The sequence below is a fragment of the Protomyctophum bolini genome (genome assembly GCF_963924005.1).
Source record: "Protomyctophum bolini genome assembly, chromosome: 18".
NCBI classification, from domain to species: Eukaryota; Metazoa; Chordata; class Actinopteri; order Myctophiformes; family Myctophidae; genus Protomyctophum; species Protomyctophum bolini.
This window is the reverse complement of record NC_137879.1, coordinates 3,540,412-3,566,273: the sequence shown is the minus strand read 5'-3', so window position 1 is coordinate 3,566,273 and position 25,862 is coordinate 3,540,412. Positions and strand designations below refer to the sequence as shown.

The 25,862-nt window shown below is 42.0% G+C and overlaps 1 protein-coding gene across 1 annotated transcript; it reads right to left on the bottom strand.

Annotated features, from left to right (window-relative positions):
* Positions 1-885: 885 nt before the first annotated feature.
* On the bottom strand, positions 886-14,966 carry LOC308332874 (myosin heavy chain, fast skeletal muscle-like). Its single transcript, XM_080788994.1, has 39 exons — positions 14,748-14,966; positions 14,511-14,654; positions 14,127-14,283; positions 14,005-14,032; positions 13,804-13,912; positions 13,571-13,663; positions 13,416-13,479; positions 13,104-13,202; positions 12,659-12,762; positions 12,297-12,435; positions 11,524-11,642; positions 10,736-10,885; positions 10,480-10,650; positions 9,699-10,002; positions 9,281-9,348; positions 8,791-8,878; positions 8,523-8,640; positions 8,314-8,437; positions 8,040-8,176; positions 7,622-7,877; positions 7,211-7,453; positions 6,790-6,966; positions 6,558-6,703; positions 6,360-6,450; positions 5,884-6,273; positions 5,435-5,561; positions 5,203-5,321; positions 4,900-5,096; positions 4,387-4,570; positions 4,117-4,282; positions 3,775-3,899; positions 3,300-3,608; positions 2,980-3,183; positions 2,760-2,885; positions 2,475-2,645; positions 2,281-2,385; positions 2,084-2,179; positions 1,318-1,446; positions 886-926 (listed from the first exon to the last, which is right to left on the bottom strand). The coding sequence occupies exons 1-39, from the start codon at positions 14,952-14,954 to the stop codon at positions 906-908; spliced, it is 5,805 nt and encodes a 1,934-aa protein (XP_080645120.1). The 5' UTR covers positions 14,955-14,966; the 3' UTR covers positions 886-905.
* Positions 14,967-25,862: the final 10,896 nt, after the last annotated feature.

The following is a 25,862-nucleotide window of genomic DNA, read 5'->3' as shown; positions in this document are numbered from 1 at the left end:
ATAGTCTTCTATTGAGAATTGGGACAACAAATAGGGACACATCCTGGACCGGAAATTAGGCAGAAATGCATTGGACCCAGGCGGCAACAGCCCAGCTGTAATGATCTTAAGTCCTTTTATTTTAGATTGATTTGTAGTAATCATACAATAGAAACATTACAGAGACTTTAGTTGCCACTGTACAATACTTTAAAACAGTTGTCATGTTGCACACATGCCTAAATAGCTCTTGTGTGTGCCGCTTTCGTTGAAAACAATGTATTTCAAATTCCAGCTTGTCCCAGTTCAGGCTGCATGAACAGTGCTTGAGTGCTCGGTTTCTGCCCCCTCGATGTCGTAACTCTTCTATTAGATGGCCCTGCTACTAGTCTCTGGGCCTTTACTTAGCAGAGAGCTTTGGACATCTGTTAAATCACTAAATGTTTGTCATTTGTAGCCTCTGGAGTAATTGAAATGTATATACAATGAAATACAGTATGTAAAACAAACAAACTCACTGAATACACATGTACATGTACGTATATGAGTTTGTCACACCACATAATGTGTTGCAACCACGACGCCAAATTTGAATGGTTAAAACAAAACAATAATGCAAAGACGAGTGTCTATAGAAGAAGCAGCATTTTGTGAGCATGCTGACCAGGTCCTGGCACTGGAAAACCATCCTGCTATTTGCATTGAAAACATCTAAGATGAATATAGATTTAGGCCTATAAATCTTTGCAATGGGTTTACAAAATGTACGTATGTAGAGTTAGAACCAGAATACTCTGCCAAATCTGCAATAACAAGTGATTGACGAGGCAATGAATATAAGAAACAACATTTTTTTTTGTTGCAATCTTTATTGAATAAAATGAGTCATATTTTATGACTTTGCACGGTGACTTGAATTGGATAACTTATTCAGCAGCTTCTTTTCCCTGTAAAAGTAGGAATATACAATTAGATATTCAACATTCATCTTAAATTAGTTAAAGATAAGGTGCCATATAGTTTTGTACTTTTCTGTTTTGTATGTGTCTATGGAGTTAACGCTACTCTAACAATATGCAAATATGTCTTCCCTGTGTATTTTTGGTTTCTTTCTGAAAGCCTTTGAGTCAAAAGGCCCAATCGAAATACACTTATTTTAGTGACACACTAAAATCAACCCCTCCCCTTATTATCATACAACAGCTGTGAGTTCAGGTGAGTGGTGAAAACCAGGTATACTTAACTAGTGACCACTTTTCTGTTTCTGTACACTTTAAAATAAAAGAATATAATCCTAATACCTGATGATCATGTTTTAGTATGTTTCATTGAACATACCTTGGCGTCGCGGCCTTTAGCTCTCATCTTGTTGACCTGGGATTCAGCGATGTCGGCACGCTCCTCTGCCTCCTCCAGCTCATGCTGAACCTTTCTACACTTGGTCAGGTGAGAGTTGGCTGCCTCCTCCTACAATATGATAGAGATGGTTCAAAGTCTCAATATGTGAAAAGAGCATCTTGCAATTATAGTCCAAACAATACAATGTCAGGAAATTGTATAGTGTGGTTGTGGCTATAATACAGTGGCCCATCCAGCATGAGTGCCTCAGTTGGGACCACATGAATGAGCTCGGACAGGTTCTCATTGGAACGGCACGATCATGGCTGTGCCACTTCTTGTTCTTGTTTGGCACCCAGAACGAAAAATCACAGCTTAGAGGAAACAAAATCCATTGCTTTCTGTAGTCCACGTTGGACATTTGTACCAATTTGTCTGAAACACACAGCCTGCGTTTGCTGCATGTGCATGGTTGCCTTTCTTTTCAGCACCCATTGTACAGTAACAAGCTTCCCTGCGGTGCAGATTCCATACCATGCCGCAGAAGCATAGGGATCTAGAGATAACTTAATTTGGGGGCTCGTCCTAAAGCCTGTAGAAAGCAGCGAGATGGACATACTAGTATACTACATAATACCAGTATTATTATTATTGTTGTTTTTTTACATAACCAAGTCATATTATGTCTTATAGTTACACTATGCCAACAGTACTATGGCCATGGCAGCCACAAGGGAACATTCATCACCATGTAAATGTGTCTTACCGCTTCCTCAGCCGATCTCTTGTAGCCCTTCACCTTCAGCTGCAGTTTGTCCACCAGATCCTGAAGCCTGGCAACATTCTTCTTGTCCTCTTCAGTCTGAAGTCAGAGTGAATTCATAACATTAGTTGTATGCTCGTGCAATCTATTCCTTTTGTCAGAGGAATGATGGTCATTAAAGTGAACATGGTATACGGTACCTGGTATGTCAGCTCCTTCACTCTCCTCTCATACTTGCGGACACCTTTAATGGCATCTGCTCCACCTTTCCCTGCATTTTCGACCTCTGCTTCCAGCTCCTTCACCTTCACAGTTGAATGATACATTATGAGGTTATCTCTTCATATGTCATTGTCTATGACTATAAGCCATGTTGAAGTAAACTACACCTTACCCTGCCCTCCAGTTTCTGGAGCTGCTTCTTGCCTCCCTTCATGGCCAGGTTCTCAGCCTCATCTAGACGGTGCTGCAGGTCCTTCACTGTGACCTCCAGGTTCTTCTTCATTCTCTCAAGGTGAGAGCTGGTGTCCTGTTCCTTCTTCAGCTCCTCGGCCATCATAGCAGCCTGGAAAGTCATGTTGCATTGTATTGTATGTTAATATAAAGCATGACATGAGGATATCTATAACAGATGTATGTTCAGTACACTAATTGATAATGGTAGGGATTCCTAACTTACATCAGTGATGGCCTTCTTGGCCTTCTCCTCAGCATTCCTTGCTTCTTGAACAGAGTCGTCCACTTCACCTTGGACCTGGACCAGGTCAGTCTCAATCTTCTTCTTGGTGTTCAAAAGGCTTGTGTTCTGAAATAAAGATTGAGTTGAACAATATAAGTAAGCATGATGTAAATATTTGTTTAATTCTGAATATTGTTTTTTTTTAAATTAACTTGCGTACCTGAGAGTGCAACAGTCCAGCGCGCTCACTAGCATCTACCAGTTCTTGCTCAGCCACTTTGCGGCCTCTCTCTGTCTGTTCCAGAGCCACCCTCAGCTCCTCGATCTCTGCCACCATGAGGCCGTTCCTACGCTCCACCATGGCAGCTTGCTCCTTCAGGTCTTCTCCGCCTCTGAGAGCATCGTCAAGGTGCAGTTGGGCATCCTAAATGAAATCACATTTAAAGTGGTGAGGAGAAACATCAGAATGTGAAGAAAACAATTCAGAGCAGCTCCTCTGTTTGAAGACGTGTCTGTCTAACAAACTACTATGGTTTGCACCTTAAGCTGTCCCTGGACGGTCCTCAGTTGCTTCTGGGCCTCAGCAGCCTGGCGGTTGGCGTGACTCAGCTGAACCTCCATCTCGTTCAGGTCTCCCTCCATCTTCTTCTTGACCCTCAGGGCATCGTTCCTGCTCCTGACCTCACCGTCCAGAGTGCCCTGCATGGAGTCAATGACCCTCTGGCTGTTCCTCTTGATCTGCTCCGTCTCTTCATCCTTCTCTGCCAGCTTCCTGTCGACCTCACCCTTGATCTGGTTGAGCTCCAGCTGCACACGAAGAATCTTGGACTCCTCGTGCTCCAAAGTACCCTGAAATGTAATACAAGATCAAAATGTAACATCATATAGGACTACAGCAACACTGTTTTAATATAAAGCATATTCAAAATAAATAAATACAAAATCAGGAAAGTTACACGTTACAAGCACAGCTTGCCAGAACCTAAGGGTCAATTGCATTGTTCTGCAGTGTTACCTCGGCTTCCTCCAGGGCTGTCTGGATCTCTGCCTTCTCTGTCTCCACCTGCTTCTTGCCCTTCTCCAGCTCATGGATGCTCTTTCCAGTCTCACCGATCTGTTCAGTCAGGTCTGAGATCTCCTCTGCAGTGGATTGAAAATAATGAATGAGGAACTTTTCAGTATTTTGTATTTTCTTTTGAATAAAGTTGGTCTAGCCTATAATCCAATGATTTTGAACATTTAAAGAATTTCAAAGGGCAAAATTATGACCTTTTGACCCGCTTTAGGCTCAGAAGAAAAATAATAAAAAACAATATTGAAGCAAAAATAAAAAACTTCTATCAAAAGAAAGACTCACGTTGCAGGTTCTTGTTTTCACGCTTCATGGTCTCCAGTTGGTCCAGAGACTCCTCGTAGGAGTTCTTCATCTTAAACATATCAGTGCTGAGAGAACGAGCCTCTTTCTGAGCTCCTTCCAGTTCTGCCTGTCCCTCTTCAAACTTCTGCTTCCATTCTGCCAAGACCTGCACAGTAATGTAATGAAACGTGTAATTTTACCCCACTTTAAGGACCTGCACAGCATGTGTCATTAACCACACTTATTTTAAAATAATGAATGTCAAAGCACCTTATCGAAGTTCCTCTGTTTCTTGTCGAGGTTGGCGGCTAAACCGTTGGCCCTCTCCACATCAACCATGAGGTCTTCCACTTCACCCTGGAGTCTCTGTTTGGTTTTCTCCAGAGAGGCACACTTGGAATTCACAGCCTCGATTTGCTCCTCGGCTTCCTGAAGACGCTGGGCGAGCTTCTTCCTGTTGGTCAGTGTTGAATGGAATCAAATGATTGTGGGCAATATTTAGTGGTGCCTGTCAGTGTAAAACATTGGTTTTCAAAGTGATAATTTTAACCACTTGTTCATGTGTTGGCTAATAGAAGATCTACAAGCTAACACGTCTATATTTTCATCAAAAGTGTATTTGGATTTATTTCAATATAATTTGGAAAACGTAAATGTTCTCTTCTGGGAGTCCCTGGCCGGGCACGAAATCTTTGCAGAGGGTGGTCCGCGGCCAAATCAATATGGGGGTCCTTGAAACAAAAACGTTTGAGAAACCCTACTGTAGAAACACTGATGACTTACTTAGCTTCCTCCAGCTCCTCAGTGCGTTGGACAGCGTCAGTCTCATACTTGCTCCTCCACTGACACACCTCAGCGTTGGCCTTGGACATTCCACGCTGCAGCTCAGCCTTGGCTTCCTGCTCCTCTTCAAACTGTTCCCTCAGAAGGTCACAGTCATGGCGAGCTGATTGCACAGCATGGGCAAGGGCATTCTTTGCCTGTCAGACAAAAAACGACAAAATAATGTCAGTTGGATACAAATAATGTCAGTTGAAAAAAATACAAATAAAGAAACTAGGCTTAAATAGGGTGTCTGTTCCTCACCTTAACCTCCTCTTCAACGAGTCTCTTCAACTCCTCAATCTGCTGGGTGGAGGCCTGCTTGCCTCTGGTGAGCTGAGAGACGAGAGCTTCCTTCTCCTCCAGTAGACGACCAAACTCACCTAGGTAGAAATTTGAATATTTGTTCATTTCAAACAAATCATCTCCAACTTTGGTCAATTTGCTACCATGAACAAACCTTGTAGACAAAGTAAACTTCAAGATGAACATTTACCGTTCTCTGTCAACAGTCTTGCTTTCTGAGCTCCAACATCATTGAGCTGGCGGAAGTTCTCATCAGCCTTGGCCTTGATTTCACTAAGTTGGTCCTCAAGGGTGCGTGCCATCTTCTCAAGATTTCCCTGCAAATGAACATTGGACAAATTCAATCATCTTCTTTTTCTGATTGGTTCATTGCTTCGGTTTGAACAGTAAAGCCAGTCCTGTTGGAGATGTTTTTCTTATGCATCACTGGGTTGGCCATCATTAGCTATGAGAGAACAGCACTGCACTGTTTTATTTAACTATTAACCACTTAAACCCATATGGTTGATGCAGAGTCCCCCAGGGGGCTATACTAGTGTCTTTTCTGTTAATGTGGGGAAAGCTTCGTTGAAACTAGCCAAACATTATGCTATGTTTACTGTAATAAGATTTATATTATACAAAGGCATTCCATCATACCTTTGCCTTAGCAACAGCCTCCATGTTGCTGGACAGGTCATCGATCTCCATCTTGTATTCACTCTTCTCCTTCTCCAGTTTCTGCTTGACGCGCTGGAGGTTGTCGATCTGCTCGCCCAGCTCTGCGACGCTGTCCGCCTGTTTCTTACGGAGAGCAGAAGCGGTGGCCTCGTGCTGCAGGGTGGACTCTTCGAGGTCACGACGCAGCTTCTGGAACTCAGCCTCGCGCTTCTTGTTCATCTCGATCTGAGCGGCGGTGGCTCCTCCGGCCTCCTCCAGCCTCTCACTGATCTCCTCAAGTTCCCTGGAGAGATCAGCTCTCTGCTTCTCAACCTTAGCACGGGCAGCACGCTCTGCCTCGATCTCCTCCTCGAGTTCTTCAATACGAGCCTTTTCAAATGAATGGACATGTTAAAATCCTAATTCAAACTTACTTATTATCAATCATTTTAAAAAAGATGGAGAAAAATAAATACCTGGAGTTCCTTGATCTTCTTCTGCAGCTGGGCCCCCAAAGATTGTTCATCCTCAATCTTACTCAGAAGCTGGGATACTTCAAAGTCCTTCCTGTGGAATACAGTACATCATATTTTAGCCATAGTTTTTGTCCTTGTCATTTCATATTGTTATTATTATTATTAATATGAAGTATTCATATAGTTTGTCCACATTACTTCTTAAGCTTCTCATCAGACTGTTGCTTGTCGTTCTCCAGATCCATGACGGCTTCCTGGGCCAGTTTCATATCACCCTCAAGCTTCCTCTTGGTTCTCTCCAGGTCCATTCGGAGCTTCTTCTCTTGCTCCAAAGAACCTTCCAGCTGCACAATGATACATTATGTGTAAGACATAATTCAGTGAAACATATAATGTATTAAAACATGTGCTTCACTTTGGTAACACTCACATCATCAACTTGCTGCTCCAGCTTGGTCTTGGCCTTGGTCAGAGTGTTGACTTTGTCTTCCTCTGCCTGCAGGTCATCCAGGGTCTGCTGATGGGCCTCTTGGAGCGCCTTCTTCTCCTTGGTCAGCTTAGCAAGACCTTCATCTTGAGAGGCCATCTCCTCAGTCAGGTTCTTCACCTGATAGAAGCAGAACACAATGTGTTGTCATGGAATAGATCATTATTGCACTTGGTCTCTGTCGTGCGTGGAAACTTGTCAAGATTAACATCCAAAAAGAGCCAAAGTAGCAGATTGACAAGCTTGTTGATCTGATATTTTTATTTTTCTGTGTGTGACGCTGTCATATGATAAAGTAGGGCTTTAATTTACGGAAAACACAAAAGGTTTCAATATGGAGATAGGAGGTTTGTCTATCATGAACCTTGTTTTCAGTGGCGTGCTTCTCCTTCTCCACTTTGGCCAAGGTGAGCTCCAGGTCATCGATGTCCTTCTTGAGCTCAGAGCATTCATCTTCCAGCTTCCTCTTCTTGGCCGTCAGCTCTGCATTGATCTCCTCCTCGTCCTCCAGTCTCTCAGTCGTCTCTTTGAGCTTTGCCTCTAACTGGATCTTACTTTTAATAAGACCCTCACACCTCTCCTCAGCATCATTCAGAGCCTCGTCTCCCTGGTTGTCAATGAAAACACAAGGGAGGAAACATGTCAGCATTTGTTCTGGTAGAGATATACTTTTGCAGTTGCCTGTTGAGGGGTACAAACTCTTAGGGAGCATAGTGTGAAAAAGAACAGCTTTGTCATCTGAGGGAGGGACTTGTAAAATATCCAGTATACTTACTGATGACGATGCCTGCAGGAGGCCATTCCTTTCCTGTGTCAGACCCACTAGCTTCTCCTCTAGTTCCTTCTTCTTGGCCAGGGCAGTAGCCAGGTCAACCGTCATCTTCTCGTAGTTCTCCTTCATGTTGGCCAGCTCCTTCTCAGTCTCGGCGCTCTGCAGGAGAGGCTTGATCTTGTAGTAGACCTTCATCCATGGCCAGTTCTTCACATTGACGAACGAGCGGAGGTTGAACTGGATGGTGAAAACGGCCTCTCTGTGGAAAAAACGGTTGAACTGTGTCATGATTGTGGACAGAGTTGGAAGTAGTACGGTATACACTTCTATTATATTGAGTTATAACACTATAACATAATTGAATTGAATAGTAGGCTAAGTGTACTTACAAATGATATAATAAATTATGCTTTCATAGTACCTTCTGACCATCATCTTGACAAACTCCTTCCTCATGAGGAAAGCTCGTGCAAGAGCCTGAGTCATGGTGACCAGAGCAAACAGCTTTTCATCTCGCATCTCCTCCAGTGTCCCCAGCAGACCAGCTTTAAAGAACACCTGAACACAACGTTACAAAGACTGTAACTGTAAGTAAACGACTGTAAAATCAACTTTTATCCCATACATATGTTAAGCCAGATACACAGTAGTGTATTCAAATTGGTGTATCGATAATGTCAAACCAGTGTATTTACCTTGGTGTGTCCAAACTTGTACTCATCAACGGGAACGTCGATGGACCCAAGCAGCTTCTCTGAAGCTTTCTTGTTGTCCATGAAAGCGCCATCGGGACATGCGCTGGCGTTCAGTACTTTGTACCTGTTTTGCAGAAGTTCATGGTCATTTTGTGTCCCTCCCGTTAATAGGTTTGGAACTAAAAGCTTCTGGAAGAAGGAATGAATACCTCTGCTTGAAGTCAGCGTATGGGATCCTGCTGGGGAAGCCCTTTCTACAGATCCTGATGCCCTCCAGCACACCGTTACACCTCAGCTGGTGGATGACCAGGAAGTTCTCCATCAGGCCTGTAAAGATGTTAATATTATTATTACCAGTAGGACGCCTGCGGGCGAGAAGCACCATATATATATATATATATATATATATATATATATATATATGACAGAATGTTTATGACAGCATTTGTTTATTTATTTGTTTTTCCCTGTGTTTACCTGGACACTTGGACTCGTTGGGAATCAGGCAACGCACAAAGTGAGGATGAGTGCTCCTCAAGTTGGTCATCAGCAACCCCAAGTTAGCCTATTGAGATATAAAAGTCATTATTAGTTTAAAAAAAGTACTATTGAGACAAACTAATCATGTAGGCTTTTTATTATTAAAAAGTTCTCCCATTGAGACAAAAGAGCCATGTATAATATTGTCCTCCACTTGAGCACGTATTTTAATTAACACTTCAGATGCTAGTTACTACTATACCGATTCAATACATTGTATTGTATTAAAACATAGGCCTAAATTAACCACTTAAGCCCAAATTTAAACTTTAGCCATTCAAAGATAGCTGATCTACAGGCTCACAACTGGTGATAAAGAAATTGTTTAATTCCAACATGAATAGACGTGCCTATTGCTTACTGGGTTTGAACATAATAATGTTCATTCAGGAATATAATGTTGATAATAATGAATAAATGTTCTTACCCTGAAAGCACTAGACACGGTCTGCATGGAACCACCCTTCTTCTTCTTTCCTCCAGCCTTTGTGTTATCTGTTTATATTCAATAGAATCATCAAATCAAGGCTGAAGCAAAGGTCTGAACAAGAATACATCAGCTTGAAAATATTGTTTCTGAAGAAATGTGGGCTCGCTTATTAAGTTCTGTCAGGACAACTCACGAATGGATAGAATATATTTTATTGAATGTAAAATTAGCAATATATTTATTATGGTTTGGCGGTGAATTGGATCTGCTGTTGGATGAGTGTGTGATTGGATGAGTGGATGTGGAGTTCCGAATCATCAAATCAAAGCAACGTTTATTCGCACATTTTCAACAACCAAAAGGTTTGAACCATATTAGTGCCGAGGAACAAATCAATCAACAACATTCAACATACCTTCGGGCTCAGCAGGGGGATACAACACAGCCAGCAGTTTAACTGAAGACTTCTGGTACAGCTGAATGACAGAGTCGTTCAGCGGGTCCTTGTTCTTCTCCAGCCATCCTGTGATGCTGTAGTCCACGGTGCCAGCGTAGTGGACCAGGGAGAAGTGGGCCTCGCCCTTGCCCTTGCCAGGCTTGGGCTTCTCAAAGGCCTTGTTCTTCCCCAGATGCTGGTCAATCAACTTCTCTGAGAAAGACTTGTCTGAAGCCTTGGGGAACATGCACTGCTCTTCAAGGATGGAGAAGATGCCCAAGGGCTTTTGGGAGAGGAGACAAAGGAGACAAAATGACAAAAAACAATGTTAACATCATGTCTATCCAAGCGCAACATAAAGTAAGTACAATGCAGACAGCCAAGTCCATAATAATATAATTATAATACTATATTAATATAATTTCTTAACACAGCTTGGTTGAATGCTTGATTCCGATTGGTCAATCGCTGAATTCAGCAAACCGTTACACCTCAGCTGGTGGATGACCAGGAAGTTCTCCATCAGAACTTCCTTGTTGATTTGGTTGAATACCTTCTCAATGAGCTCAATGCAAACAGCCAAGTATATAATATATAATAAGGTAATATTAAGTGTATACCTTCTCAATGAGCTCAATGCAGACAGCCAAGTATATGATCATATATAATAAGGTAATATTAAGTGTATACCTTCTCAATGAGCTCAATGCAGACAGCCAAGTATATGATCATATATAATAAGGTAATATTAAGTGTATACCTTCTCAATGAGCTCAATGCAGACAGCCAAGTCCATGCCGAAGTCAACGAGATCCCAGGGAATTCCTTCTTTCATGTACTCTTCTTGTTCCAGAACAAACATGGTGTGGTTGAAAAACTGTTGCAGTTTCTCATTGGTGAAGTTGATGCACAGCTGCTCCAGGGTGTTGAACTGTGGGTGGAAACATGATTAGCCCATTAGTGTAATTGTGACAAAATATAATTGTCTCCCACTTGAAAAAAAAGTCCACACTTACATCAAAGATTTCAAAACCAGCGATGTCCAGCACACCAATGTAGAAGTTTCTCTGCTGCTTGGTGTCCAGCATCTCGTTGATCCTAATGACCATCCACAAGAACAGCTTCTCATAGATGGACTTGGCCAAGGCACCCACTGAGTTAGCGACCTAATGAAATAGGAACATTATTAGTAATGGTGTGAATTACACAATTTACTATTAACAATTTAGGCATTTAGCAGACACTCCTAATCCAAAGCGATTTACAGCAAGCAAGGAAAACAGGAGGCAATTGCATAGCAATAGTAATCTAGGATCCTAGGTAAACCAAGAATTTGTCATCAGCCTAAACAGTATAATCTAAGAGAACTCAATAATCTGTACATAATTTAAACTATACACACTACAGGACGCCAGGTCTACAAATGAACTGGCATCCGTCTCTACATACTGTATCAACATCTTGTTATGTAAGGTAAGGCTAGGGCAACTTGGGCAAAAGCGTTAACGGAAGAGTTGAGTCTTCAGACGGAATATTGGGAGTGTGCCTGCACTCTGCAGTTATAACTGAAAAGCTTGGAAGCCAGAAGGGATGTCCGTGTCCGTGTCCGTGTGTGTGTGTGTGTGTGTGTGTGTGTGTGTGTGCGTGCATTTATTAACAATGCTGTTAAAATAGCATGTCTGTGCATGGAACTGCACGTCATTTTGTTCACATAAGATGATATAAGCCGGTCTGGGCGCAACTCGGAAACAATGATATTAGAGTTCCAATGGTATGCTGTGTGTGTAAATCATGTACTACTCACCTGTGGCACAGTCTGTCCCTTCGTGACAAACTCATTTCCGACTTTCACTCTGGGGTAGCAATATGCTTTAAGCATCTCTGCTGAGTTGATACCCAACAGGTAGGCAATCTTGTCAGCCTCTGAAATGTTACATACAATTTGCAATTTACAATTTAGGCATTTCACTTAATCCAAAGCAAGGTACGCACAAGGTTACGTCAGGTGATAGAGATAGTAATCTATTGCATATTGAAAATATCTTTAGCTTAGCTTAAGTAAATACAAGTATTGTCTGTGACAAGTATTGTCACAAAGTCTGTGTCCGGCCCAGGCCGGGTAGCACAGTGGGTAGAGCTCTCGCCGTTGGACCACAGGGTCATGGGTTCGATCCCGGGCAACCGCCAACTCAGCGTATGAGTAGCACGGCTTGAGTGGGAAGTACTGGGAGCTGAAGTGTAGGTGTGGCGCTGCACCTCAGCAACCCATCTCCCAGGGGTCTGGCACGTTGTTGTTACGGGACAGGCTCCCACGTGTTTTAATAAGCCAGTCCCGACCTACTACTACTTCTACTTCTTGTCACAAAGTATACATTATTTCCATCCCTTAGTTGAAGATGCAGCTGAACCTCTGTGATGGTGATGATAAGAATAACAATAAAGCTCAGTTCTTCCTCTGTGATAATGATTAATACTACTACTACTACTACTACTAGTACTACTACTACCACTACTACTAATAATAATAATAAACTAGCCTACTACTACTACTATTATTATAAATAAAGATCAGCTCACCCTCTGTGCCGTCAGGTTCAGCCTGCTCCTCACGCTGCTTCTGCTTGAACTTCATGACTCCATGATGCATCACTGCACCGGTGAACTTGTAGATGTATTGTTTCTGCTCAGCGTCGAAGCCCAGGATGTCAATAGCTTCCTGATGTCAATAAGCAGAGATGTGTTCAGAAGATTGAGATTAACGTTACATTAACAAACGTCCTGTAAAACTGTATTAATACCCCAGTTCAAATAGGATTATTTTAGGGGGGTCACCGTCTGAAAACTTTGAGAGCGACTGCATTAGAAAATCCATTCTGCAGAGCAACTGCCTGCAGTGCACGGTGAGTATTGGAAATATTAAAATAATAATAATCACTGACGTCAGTGGCGTCCAGCTCTGCCTTGTCGTCAATGCTGGCCACAACGATCACACCCATGCTGATCAACGGGAAGTCGTAGGGGTTGCTGGAGATCAGGCACATTTCTGAAAAGGGATTAAAAAGGTGAGTGAATGGTGCATTTATATAGTGCCTTTATCCAAGGCGCTTTACATTGATTGTGCATTACATTCACCCATTCACAAACATTCATACACCGATGGCAGCGGAAACCATACAAGGCACCAACCAGCACATCGAGCAATTAGGGAATTCAGAGTCTTGCTCAAGTTCAGTTCAACACTAACTCTGGGGGATCCCGGGTTCGAACTGGCAACCTTGCGGTTGCCATCCAGCCACTCCACCCGAGCCACCACTATGAAAGGGTGAAAGTGTATTTGTATTCATTCATTTGTATTCTGGCTGCAGCATCATTAATTCCACTTACCAATAATCTCAGGTTTGTGGTTGGTCATCATCTGGAAAAAGATGTGGTACCCTCTCTCTGCAGCAAGCTGATAGGTCACTCTTGACTTCTCCAGCAGATCTATATGGGTTGTACGTTTAACTCATATTAATAATGAATAATGATGCTACTACTACTACTGCTAAAATATTAATATTCACACCAACAGTAGGAGTAGAAAGTAAAGTGAATGCTGATTGATTGCTTGTTATAGGCTAATAATTGGTTGTTGATAATTAGAGAATACTCAAAATAATGCATATATAAATTATCATCTGTGAACTTCATACTTACATGTCTCAATATCAGCACTGGCCAGTTTACCCGTTGTGCCGAAATGGATTCTGATGAATTTACCCTGTTTGATAACACCACAATTTGTTGCATCTCCTCTACATTGTGGAATTATTGCAGGTTCTCTCATAAAATGTCAAATTATTTACACTTACAAAGCGAGAGGAGTTGTCATTCCTCACAGTCTTGGCATTACCATAGGACTCCAGCAAGGGATTGGCTGCAATAATCTGATCCTCCAGTGACCCCTAGAATGTTTCAGACATCGCCCACTTTAATATTTGGTCAGAATTTTTTTTTTTTAATGAATTGATATATTGCATATACATGCTTTAAGTTGGAAAATATTATATATTTTGTATTTTTAAGTTAAAAACATGTCGTATACCTTGATTTTACCGCTATCTGCGGCAGATTTCTCTCCACCAGAACTAGCTGTTGCAAAGTACTGGATGACACGCTTGGTGTTCACAGTCTTCCCAGCACCGGATTCTCCACTGGTTATAAATGCAAACATTCAGAGAAATGCAGTTAGTGAATTTGTGTACAATGTTCTTTTTGTAATGCCTAGTCGATGATGGAAACTTACGTGATCAAGACAGACTGGTTCTCTTTATCTGTAAAATGTAAAGCAAACTTTTGGTCATGGATACATGCAGTACAAAAGCATTATAGGTTTATATTTGTTGACATTGTCCTGTCAGTACGTACCCATCAGCATGAACTGATAGGCGTTGTCAGAGACAGAGAAGATGTGGGGTGGAGCCTCAATACGCTTCTTGCCTCTGTAGGCATTCACAACCTCCTGGTCGTACACTGGGAGCCACTTGTAGGGGTTCACAGTTGCACAGAACAGGCCAGAGTAGGTCTGAAGGGGAGAAGAGAGAGAACATTAACATATCATACAACACTGAGCACTGAGCATGCCACATCAACTAATGAGCAAGTTAACGTCAGAACCATGAGTTAGTTTGAATTTGTTATTCGATTGGTTTTCACTCGATGATATAACTTGTACTCTGTAGTCTATGTTTCTTTCTTTGCTATATCGAAAGGTGCAACGCTGTACTGTTCTCAGCATGTAGAAAAGCTTACGTAGATCATCCATGCTGCATAACGCTCTTTGAGGTTATACAGGACGGTGGCTTCAGTGAGGTGGGTCATCATGGCCATGTCCTCAATCTTGTCATACTTGGGAGGGTTCATTGGGGTGACGTCAGCCTCGGGGACAGTCCTTGTCTAATACAAATAAAGAAAAGCAACAACAACTTCAGAATGTATTGTGATCATTAGTACTCTAACTATTTTAATTTTAGATCCACCTCTACCTACGTCTTTCTTGTCGAGCGTCTCCACGGTGACTTTGTCACCCTCCTTACTGATGATTTTACACTTGATGTACAGCTCGGCCTTATCCGCCACATATGCTGCAGATTTGGCATCAAAGGGAGCACTTTGAGACTCCATTCTCTCCTTCTCTGGCTTGCGGAGGTAAATGGCGGCCTTGCCGTACTGCTCCATCTCTGCGTCCGTACTCATGGTGGCGGCTTTCTGTAGACGGACACATAGACGGTGTTGATGCCTTTGCTGACTTGAGATCTGAGCGGATAAGAGGCTCTATGCACACAGAATAACTCTTCCTACATCCGGGCCCCTTCCCTACTTTCTTCACAGCCGTTACAGATGACCGACCAGACGGTTGCCTTGTGGTTAGAGTGTCCGCCCTGAAATGGCGAGGTCGGGGGTTCGATCCCCGGCCGGGTCATACCAAAGACTGTTACAAATGGGACCCAATACCTCAGCTATGGGTTGGATTGGCTGGTCAAATCAACTAATGATTCCCGAGCGTGGCGCACGCTCACCGCTCCAAGAGACGGATCAAATGCAGAGAACAAATTTCACTGCGGTAATGTGTGACCAATCGTAACAACTTTGACTTACTAATTAAGGCTCTGTTTCATTTAGTGTACAGTGGTTCTCAAACGTTTACATTTCAACTTGGACCCCCATAACTCTGAGAGTGTACAAATGGAACGGATTTACACACCCGTACGGTGGCCATGTGGATACCACTCAGGGACACTTTGAGACTCACTGGTGCAGCGGAGTGTTTCCAGTGAGCCAAACTGCACAATAAAGTGTCGCAGTCCCGCCCCCCCTTTCATGACAACGTGAGACCCAGAAGTGAATTCTCTGTTCATTTTCTCCATAGGCTTTTCAAAAAAAGTGTTTATTTAAAGTCGTTTACGTCGCGGACAAATCCAACTGGAGTTGTGACAAATCATGACAACAAAAACACAACATTTTGGGCCGAACAAATAATTACAAAGACGAAAAACAAGTGTTTTATTGTAACCTACCTTCTTTCTAATTATTTGTTCTGCGCGAAATGTTTTGTTTGTTTTTGTCATGCTTTGCCACAACTCGAGTTGGCTTTGTATGAGGCTTTAAAAGGTCTTTAAATAAATACTTTTTGAAATGTCTATGAGGAAAATGAACGGGGAATCTTTTCCTGGGCCCTGGTAGGGGGCGGGACTGCGGCGTTCTATAGCATCACCCTGAGCGGTGGACCAGAAAGGAACAGAGCTTTCATTAGTATCATTTGTAACAGGAAGTAGGGAAGGGGCCCAAGTCCTTTCCAAAATGACCTATGTGCATAGAGCCTATCGTATGACTATTATGTATAGTTATAGCTTTGTGTACAGTAGGTTTAATAGAAAAAAAGTATGAACACTCACTTTTCCCCTCTACCAGTAGAAGTGAAATCTTGCGTGCAACCCCTAAGTGTGAAAGAAAAACATAATCGTGAGGACATTAACATGAGTTTATGATTAATACAATGTATAATCGTGAAATTAAATTAGATATTAGTCCATAGTGTTCATTATTGCCACACACCATAATAAGTTATCATTAGTTCCACATCTGAAAATAGAGATCCATTTAAATGATTGCATGCAAGATGTGCAATATGTATTACAATATGAAATGAATTGATGCCCATTCGGGTTCTGTGTTTGCTTTTGTTAGTGCTTGTTCACAATTTCAGTTATTTAAGTTATTGTTTGTCATTGCAGCCATGTTTCTTGTTTAGTAGTAGCCTACTGAAACAGTGCTAGATTAGTATTTTTTCTTTTATGAATTAAGGTACATTAAGAGGTGGGTAGACAAGGCAAACTGTACAGTTTGTAAAAAAAAATACATATATTTCTAGTAGATGTAAAAGTACATGCAATCCAAATTATTATTTAAATAATCATAACACAATTGAAATGTCTACATGGAAATGCATGAACAAAATCTGACCCAAACCATATCATCATAGATAACTCATTTCAATCTGTACAACAGGCCTATAACAATGACGCCGTGTGTAGCTATATAGATGTGGCACTATATTCACGAAGTCATGTTAAAAGTCAATCGATAAACATGTCTAATAAATGTTCATGTCCATGAACAACATCGCATCTCTAAAACATTTATGACTATGAATACCCAACGTCTCTTAACACATGAAGGACAGATGAAGTCTCACTCACCGCGCCAAATGAAACTCTGAACTCCTTCTCCAAGTGGGTTCCGTGGTCCACCGGCTCAGTGGGGCTTATATTGGCTGCTAATTGCAAGCTATGCAGAAAGTAAAAGCAGGAATGGCCTTTAAAGGTCCGTTAAATGCCATTCCAGTAGCATCCTTATGGACTGAATATTCCCATGAAACTCGATAGCGCTTCCATGGTTTATGTCCACCGCTGCATCAGTCCATATCAGTGAGTGGGATAAAAATAGCATTGTTGGGGAAGCTGCTACAAAGCTTGTAATGTAAAGCTATAAGTAGCTCACCATGGCAGTATCTTCTTAACATTATTTTGTGTTATTTTGTTATTTATAAGTTTGCTTAAAACCCACTTCTTCTCCCTGGCTTTTAACGACAGTAAAAAGTGAAGCCCCCTTCACTAGTGCAATAGTCTGCTCTGTTTTCTCCTTTGTAATGTCTGCTTATATTTTTTTCTTTAATTTCTTCTAAATGCCCGTTTGCTTTCATGTTTTAAATGCCTGTTTATATTGTATTGTTTTTGTCTCTGAACCTGTACAGCACTTTGGTTGACCTGGTCATGTAAAATGTGCTATATAAATAAAGTTGAGTTGAATTATTATTATTATCATTATATCATTATCATTATTAGTAGTAGTATACTGTAGTAGTATTTTTGTATCTACCTAACTACCTACCTACCCATCTATCCATTATATGATTTAAAACATTATATATTGTTTTGTAAAATGTCATCTATTTGTGTTAACCATTTCTGGTTGGATGATTATGAAAGACTTGTTTTAGGAAACTTATTTTCTTTTTTTTTAGCAGATTTCAAATGCAAGGCTTGTGGGGGGGAAAAAAACACAGAATGTTCTGCATGTTTGAAATGGAGTTTTGAAAGGTCCAATTTGACCAAAATATGGTCAAATTGTCTTACTATAGGGCTCTGGTTTTACAGCCTTGCACGGTGGTCTGCTCGTCTCTTGGGTCTGGGGGGGGGGTGCAGGTTCTGATGCTCAGCGCTTGGGATCACCTCTTAATTGGTGCCGTGACCACCAGATGTCCCCCTTTGCGTCGGACAGTTCCTCATTTCCAAGACCCGTCAGGCAACCCACAAATTGAGACCCTGTCCCACATTGTGACTGGCAGGCACGAGGCATCAGACGTGTTCAAATGCCCTAATAGTTACTAGTCCCTTAATAGTTTGCTTTATGTTTTAAAGCTCATGGTCATCTTTTCCAGCAAGATTATTTGCTGGAAGTGGTAAAGTCAAAGACCAAATATCACCAAAGAACCCTAACCCTAAAGGTGGTTGCACACCGGCCGCGTTTTTCGGAAAACCAAAAGGAGAAACGCCGCTTAAAAATCTGAATTTGCGCCCGGTGTGTGGAGACCTTAACCCTTGTATTGTTGTTAATGTGCAACATTGTTCTCCTCACTCAGTAGTTGAGTTATTTCAGTTCGAGACTATCAGTCCCATTAAGAAGGTGCAAAACCCATGTGGTATTACAGAATTTCCTCAAACCGTGGCCTCGCTCTGAGCCCTTTCGTATTATGGAAGCAGTGCTGAACGCACACACACACACACACACACGGCATACCACGTTCCTGCATATTTTAGCATTGGGAAATGTGAAATGCGAAAATGCGAAATGTGGAAATGCGAAATGTGGAATTGCGAAATGTGAAAATGCGAAATGCGAAATGCGAAAAGTGAAAATGCGAAATGTGAAAATGCGAAATGCGGAAATGCGAAAATGCGAAATGTGAAAATGCGAAATGTGAAAATGCGAAATGTGAAAATGCGAACTGTGGAAATGCGAAATGTGGAAATGTGAAATGTGGAAATGCGAAATGTGGAAATGCGAAATGTGAAATGCGAAAATGTGGAAATGCGAAATGTGGAAATGCGAAATGCGAAATGCGGAAATGCGAAAATGCGAAATGTGAAAATGCGAAATGTGGAAATGTGGAAATGTGGAAATGCGAAATGTGAAATGCGAAATGTGAAATGTGGAAATGCGAAATGCGGAAATGCGAAATGTGAAAACGCGAAAATGCGAAATGTGAAAATGCGAAACTGCGAAATGTGAAAATGCGAAAATGTGAAATGTGAAATGCGAAAATGCGAAATGTGGAAATGCGAAATGTGGAATTGCGAAATGTGAAAATGCGAAATGCGAAATGCGAAAAGTGAAAATGCGAAATGTGAAAATGTGAAAATGCGAAATGCGGAAATGCGAAAATGCGAAATGTGAAAATGCGAAATGTGAAAATGCGAAATGTGAAAATGCGAACTGTGGAAATGCGAAATGTGGAAATGTGAAATGTGGAAATGCGAAATGTGGAAATGCGAAATGTGAAATGCGAAAATGTGGAAATGCGAAATGTGGAAATGCGAAATGCGAAATGCGGAAATGCGAAAATGCGAAATGTGAAAATGCGAAATGTGGAAATGTGGAAATGCGAAATGTGAAATGCGAAATGTGAAATGTGGAAATGCGAAATGCGGAAATGCGAAATGTGAAAACGCGAAAATGCGAAATGTGAAAATGCGAAACTGCGAAATGTGAAAATGCGAAAATGTGAAATGTGAAATGTGAAAATGCGAAATGCGAAATTGCGAAAATGCGAAATTGTGTACCCTTTGCGTCGGACAGTTCCTCATTTCCAAGACCCGTCAGGCAAGCCACAAATTGAGACCCTGTCCCACATTTTGACTGGCAGGCATGAGCCATCAGACGTGTTCAAATGCCCTAATAGTTACTAGTCCCTTAATAGTTTGCTTTATGTTTTAAAGCTCATTGTCATCTTTTCCAGCAAGATTATTTGCTGGAAATGCCACTTTTTTCAAAGTGGTAAAGTCAAAGACCAAAGAACCCTAACCCTAAAGGTGGTTGCACACCGGCCGCGTTTTTCGGAAAACCCGATGGAGAAACGCCGCTTAAAAATCTGAATTTGCGCCCGGTGTGTGGAGACCTTAACCCTTGTATTGTTGTTAATGTGCAACATTGTTCTCCTCACTCAGTAGTTGAGTTATTTCAGTTCGAGACCATCAGTCCCATTAAGAAGGTGCAAAACCCATGTGGTATTACAGAATTTCCTCAAACCTCGCTCTGAGCCCTTTCGTATTATGGAAGCCGTGCTGAACACACACACACACACACACACACGGCATACCACGTTCCTGCATATTTTAGCATTGGGAAATGTGAAATGCGAAATGTGAAAATGCGAAATTGCGAAATGTGGAATTGCGAAATGTGGAAATGCGAAATGTGGAAATGCGAAATGTGGAAATAAGAAATGTGGAAATGCGAAATGTGGAAATAAGAAATGTGAAATGCGAAAATGCAAAATGTGGAAATGCGAAATGTGAAAATGCGAAATGCGAAAATGCGAAATGTGAAAATGCGAAATGTGAAAATGCGAAATGTGAAAATGCGAAATGCGGAAATGCGGAAATGCGAAAATGCGAAATGTGAAAATGCGAAATGTGAAAATGCGAAATGTGAAAATGCGAACTGTGGAAATGCGAAATGTGGAAATGCGAAATGTGAAATGCGAAATGTGGAAATGCGAAATGTGAAATGTGGAAATGCGAAAATGCGAAATGTGAAAATGCGAAACTGCAAAATGTGAAAATGCGAAAATGCGAAATGTGAAAATGCGAAATTGCGAAATTGCGAAAATGTGAAAATGCGAAATGTAAAATGTGAAATGTGAAAATGCGAAATGTGAAAATGCGAAATGTGAAAATGCAATTTGCCATTAAGCCCCTTGGACCTAAAAACACTCCGCGCATACCGATTACACCTGGGTCTGACCACCTCTTAAATGCAAAAAGCAATGTTTGATTTTACACAAGAGCGATCTGTGCGCTGTGCAGAATGTTATTTGACTAGATGTTTAAACCGACAATACTCAGTTGTCACACTCCTTTGTGACTACCAATGTGGCACTGGTGCCCATTTACAAGCTCACAACACGTCGCAATGTGATGCATTGTGAGCTGGTAGATCTGCTATTTTCAAAAGGAATCTTGGAAAAGAGTGACATTATTGTGGAATATTGTATTGAAACTTTTAAAAACACAAATCTGTCATGGAGGTCACTGGCCCACAATATGTTTGGATTAGGGTCCTTAGTTGGGAAAATGCATTAATCTGGGGGTCCTTGACATGGGAATATCGCTGTGTGAGGATCACTGGTTTAAAAGGGATAGGCAACCTTATGCACTGGAGCCAACATTGGCACAGCAAACACAGGTCACTGGCACACTGGCATGTGTGAGAGAGAGATTATTTTTTATTTTCAAATTAAATGAATGAATTAAGTCCAGTCCCATGATCACATCAGTATGCACATTACATCCTGCATTTAATTCCACATTCATTCAAACTCACATTCCTTGAACTCTGACCAAGGAGAGACTCTGGGAGATTGAGTCTAATAATCAATCAATACATCCTGATGTGAAAGAAGATATTTTTTAAAGAAGAATAAACAGGAACAAACACCCGCATGATAAAGATAGCCTGGAACGTTGCCGTTTCCCTATTAAAAGTTGGTCACTGCATTTGAAGACAAGACATACCGACACCTAAGAATGAAACCCAGCACCCTGTCACCACTCCCAGTTATAAAGATTATTTGTATGCATTAAAACAGTATGCCCATGCACCTGTCAGACTACTTCCATATCATACAAGACGCACGCACGCACGCGTGCAGGTGTTTGTTCCTTTTTCATTGTTGGCCACTGTTATAATCTGATCGCCCATGGCTGTGTACTTGTACGTGAGTGAGTACACAATGTACTTGATATGTATTGTGTACTGCCTGAACTGTAGCATACTTTATAGTTAGCTACGGGAGACATCTCAGACAGCAAGGTCAGCCTTGCTGCAGTTAGAGGTTGTTATGTCTCAAGTGGTGTTGTCACGTCATTGGGATCCAGCTCTATATATTTACAGTATGTGTGTAATAAACTTTAGCATGATACTGTCTCGTGTCCCGTTATTTGTTCTCCCGGGCCCGCCGCCGCAGTCGGCGTACCAAAGGAATAATTAAACTGGATCGTCACACCACCGACCACCCAGCCTGCACACACACACTACCTGTCTGTCAGAACCACACACACCACCCAGCCTGCACACACACACTACCTGTCTGTCAGAACCACACACCACCCAGCCTGCACACACACACACACACACTACCAGTCTGTCAGAACCACACACCACCCAGCCTGCACACACACACTACCTGTCTGTCAGAACCACACACCACCCAGCCTGCACACACACACACACACACACACACACACACACACACACACACACACACACTACCAGTCTGGCAGAACCACACACCACCCAGCCTGCACACACACACTACCTGTCTGTCAGAACCACACACCACCCAGCCTGCACACACACACTACCTGTCTGTCAGAACCACACACCACCCAGCCTGCACACAAACACACTACCTGTCTGTCAGAACCACACACCACCCAGCCTGCACACACACACTACCTGTCTGTCAGAACCACACACCACCCAGCCTGCACACACACACTACCTGTCTGTCAGAACCACACGCCACCCAGCCTGCACACAATGTCTGTCTGTCAGAACCACACACCACCCAGCCTGCACACACACACACACACTACCTGTCTGTCAGAACCACACACCACCCAGCCTGCACACACTACCTGTCTGTCAGAACCACACACACTACCCAGCCTGCACACACTACCTGTCTGTCAGAACCACACACCACCCAGCCTTCACACACACTACCTGTCTGTCAGAACCACACACCACCCAGCCTGCACACACTACCGGTCTGTCAGAACCACACACCACCCAGCCTGCACACACTACCGGTCTGCCAGAACCAGACGAGGGTCCAATTAGAGTTTACAACAGGCACCATACCCTCTCATACGCACCTGTCGCCTGTAGGTGTGCAAAGGCCTTGCTTTTTATAAAGAAGAAACAAAATATTGCCATAATGTAAGGACAATCCAAATCAGATGGACACGTACTGACTATCAAGACATTAAAAACATGGCAATGTCAAAAACATACACACTAAACCCAAGCGTTTAGGTTCTCAACTCTTATTTGTAACACTTTTTAAACGTGTCAGTGTTTAGATTATAAACAGAAGAACATGTTTAATCGCCAGTAACACTTTTTAAACACATAAACGTGTTTAGTTTTTACAATCAAAGTCAGTCATAGAATGTGTGTTTAGAATTCGAACACTACTGTATTTTAGGACCATTAATAAACATTTGGCATTTTAATATTACACACTGGTGTTTAGGTTTTAAATTCCAGGGATTTACACTGTAGAGAACCTTTTTGCTTCCTTTATGATGAATTCCTGTTCTGTTCTTTAACTATATAAAAGTGTCTATTTGTACGTCTCTAAATGTTTTGATGAATTGAACAAAGTGGACCCTGTTGTAAACAAGTGTAATGCTTAATCGGGTCGTCCACTCACAGTTACCAGTCTTTGTATTGAGTTTGTGCTTGAAATGTACTGTAATTCTGCAAACTGTTAATAAATATTTCAATCAATCAATCAATCTAGTACCATTTATTGCAATGGTATTGCATTCAGTTTAGCGGTGTGACACAAACCCCCCGGAGCTGCACCATATAAATAAGATATACAGTAATTTACATGTACTGTACATAACGGTGAACCTTCCAATTGCATCGTTTAAAATACACCACATGCCATACTACAGTCCACCGCATCATCCTATTAACTAAAGGCGAGGAGAGGAGGCCGGGGAAGTGGAGGGAAAGACAGCTGTACAACCAGCTGTGACGGCTAAGCTCGTAGAATGAACTCAGGACCCGAAGGACCACCTCCTGAGCTGCGCCGAGGAATGACAGCGTGTGTGTGTGTGTGTGTGTTAGATATCTTGAGATAGCAAAGGAGAGTTGAATGTGGAGAGATCGGAATGACTTAAGTTGTGGGTGGATTTACATGTCACGCATTTAAAACCTAAACAACAAGTGTGTAATAATTAAATGCCAAATGTTTATTTACGGAATACACCTATAGGGCTCCCTTTTCGTCACCGCTAAACCCCTTATCCCTAAACTTTGTTGACTTTCTTTTAAAACTATTTAAAACATTTTTGAATAGTTAAAATGGCCAGTCTACAAGCTCACAACATGTCAATGTAGATTGACTAGTTGAACTATTCAAAAATGTTTTTCAAAATAGTAAAAAAAAAAGGCAAAGAAGTTTAGGGATATAAAGGGGTTTAGCTTAGCGGTGACGAAAATGGAGTCCATATAGTGTTCGAATTCTAAAAACTAAACGTCTGACTTTTGATTGTAAAAACGAAACAAATTTAACATGTTCTTCCGTTTATAATCTAAACACTGTGTTACACGTTTAAAAAGTGCTACAAATAAGTGTTTAGAACCTAGACGTTTGGATTCAGTGTGAGAGGGTATGTGCATGCATGAAGTGAGTGAGAAATGGAGTGAGTGGCAAAGTGAGTGGTGCAAGTTACGTGTAACCCTCAATCAATCAATCAATCTTTATTTGTCACATACACATTAAAAAAGTAGTATCTTTAAAATGCAGTGAAATGTGATGTGCTGAGAGCACAGGGCTGCTGCAACATGGGTCGCGCTGCCTGCCACAAACTTCTCTTTACATGATAGGAAAAAAATAAACTTGGGTGTGGAGGGCAGGCAGGGTGGGTTTTTTTAGGTCTGGGGGCAACAATAAAAAACACTGCTCTCACGCCACTCCTCAGGTTTGAGGGGCTGCGTGAGAGCATAGGGGGGAAGAAAGTGCACAGCCGGACAGCAGGAACGCGGGTGGGGGGGGGGGGGGGGGGGTTGGGGGGAGATGCGATGCACTCAGCATCACGGGTAAAGGCGGCGTGTGGTGCAGAGTGTGCAGGGAATAGGCAGAGAGAGAGAGAGGGAGGGAGAGAGAGAGAAAAGATGCGACCGCCTTCTTCAGAAGCAAGAGTTCGTGGTCCTATATGGTATATACAGGGGGATTTGTTCCTTTAACTGGGTTGGCAACCCAGTTGGCGTTCAGCAAAGTATTATGGGATAGCTTGTGTTTGTAGAGGGAAGCGGTCGCTCTGATCAGAGGAAGAGATATTTAACTTGTGTTGTTAATATACCATGGACTTTTGATACAGAATTAGAACCCTGGCTGTTCAATGTATTTGAACACGTATGGACAAACCCACACCTTGACATGAACACAGAGTTTACACACATTTATCGATAGATGTATGTGTGTGTGTGTGTGTGTGTGTGTGTGTGTGTGTGTGTGTGTGTGTGTGTGTGTGTGTTTTGTGTGATATGGCAGTAGTCTGTAGTAGACAGGTGCATGGACATACTGTTTTAATGCATACAAATAATCTTTATAACTGGGAGTGGTGACAGGGTGCTGGGTTTCACCCTTAGGTGTCGGTATGTCTTGTCAAATACCAAGTGTAGCTACAGTATATGGAATGGAAAAGTATAACTAAACCCATCTTTTTCTTCTTTCTTCTTAAAATGGCTAAATACAATAAGCACAAGCACTTAGTATTGGTCTAATTGATTATTCATATTGCAAAACGATTTGATACCGATTATTCCCCATTGTAAAACAATGTGATACAACGTTTTGGGGACTCAAAATAGTCTGGCGACCCCCCGCCCCGAGGGGTCGTGACCCACGGGTTGAGAACCCCTGTTTACAGCACGGCGCTGTGCTACTGTATTTTTGTAGTTTTCTACAACTAAGGGATTACCTCAGAAGGATGCTATAGGGCCAGAGATGACTTTACCTTTATTATTTATTAGTTTATTATCATTATTACCTGTGTTTAGCGATGTGGATAATTTGTTACA

Excerpts from the sequence above, each read along its gene's own strand:
- LOC308332874 (XM_080788994.1), bottom strand. The coding sequence starts at position 14,954 with ATGAGTACGGACGCAGAGATGGAGCAGTACGGCAAGGCCGCCATTTAC. Across the intron at positions 7,878-8,039 it reads GTCAAGATGATGGTCAGAAG|AGAGGCCGTTTTCACCATCC; the intron begins GTACTATGAAAG and ends TTTTTTCCACAG. Across the intron at positions 3,900-4,116 it reads TGAAAACAAGAACCTGCAAC|AGGAGATCTCAGACCTGACT; the intron begins GTGAGTCTTTCT and ends AATCCACTGCAG.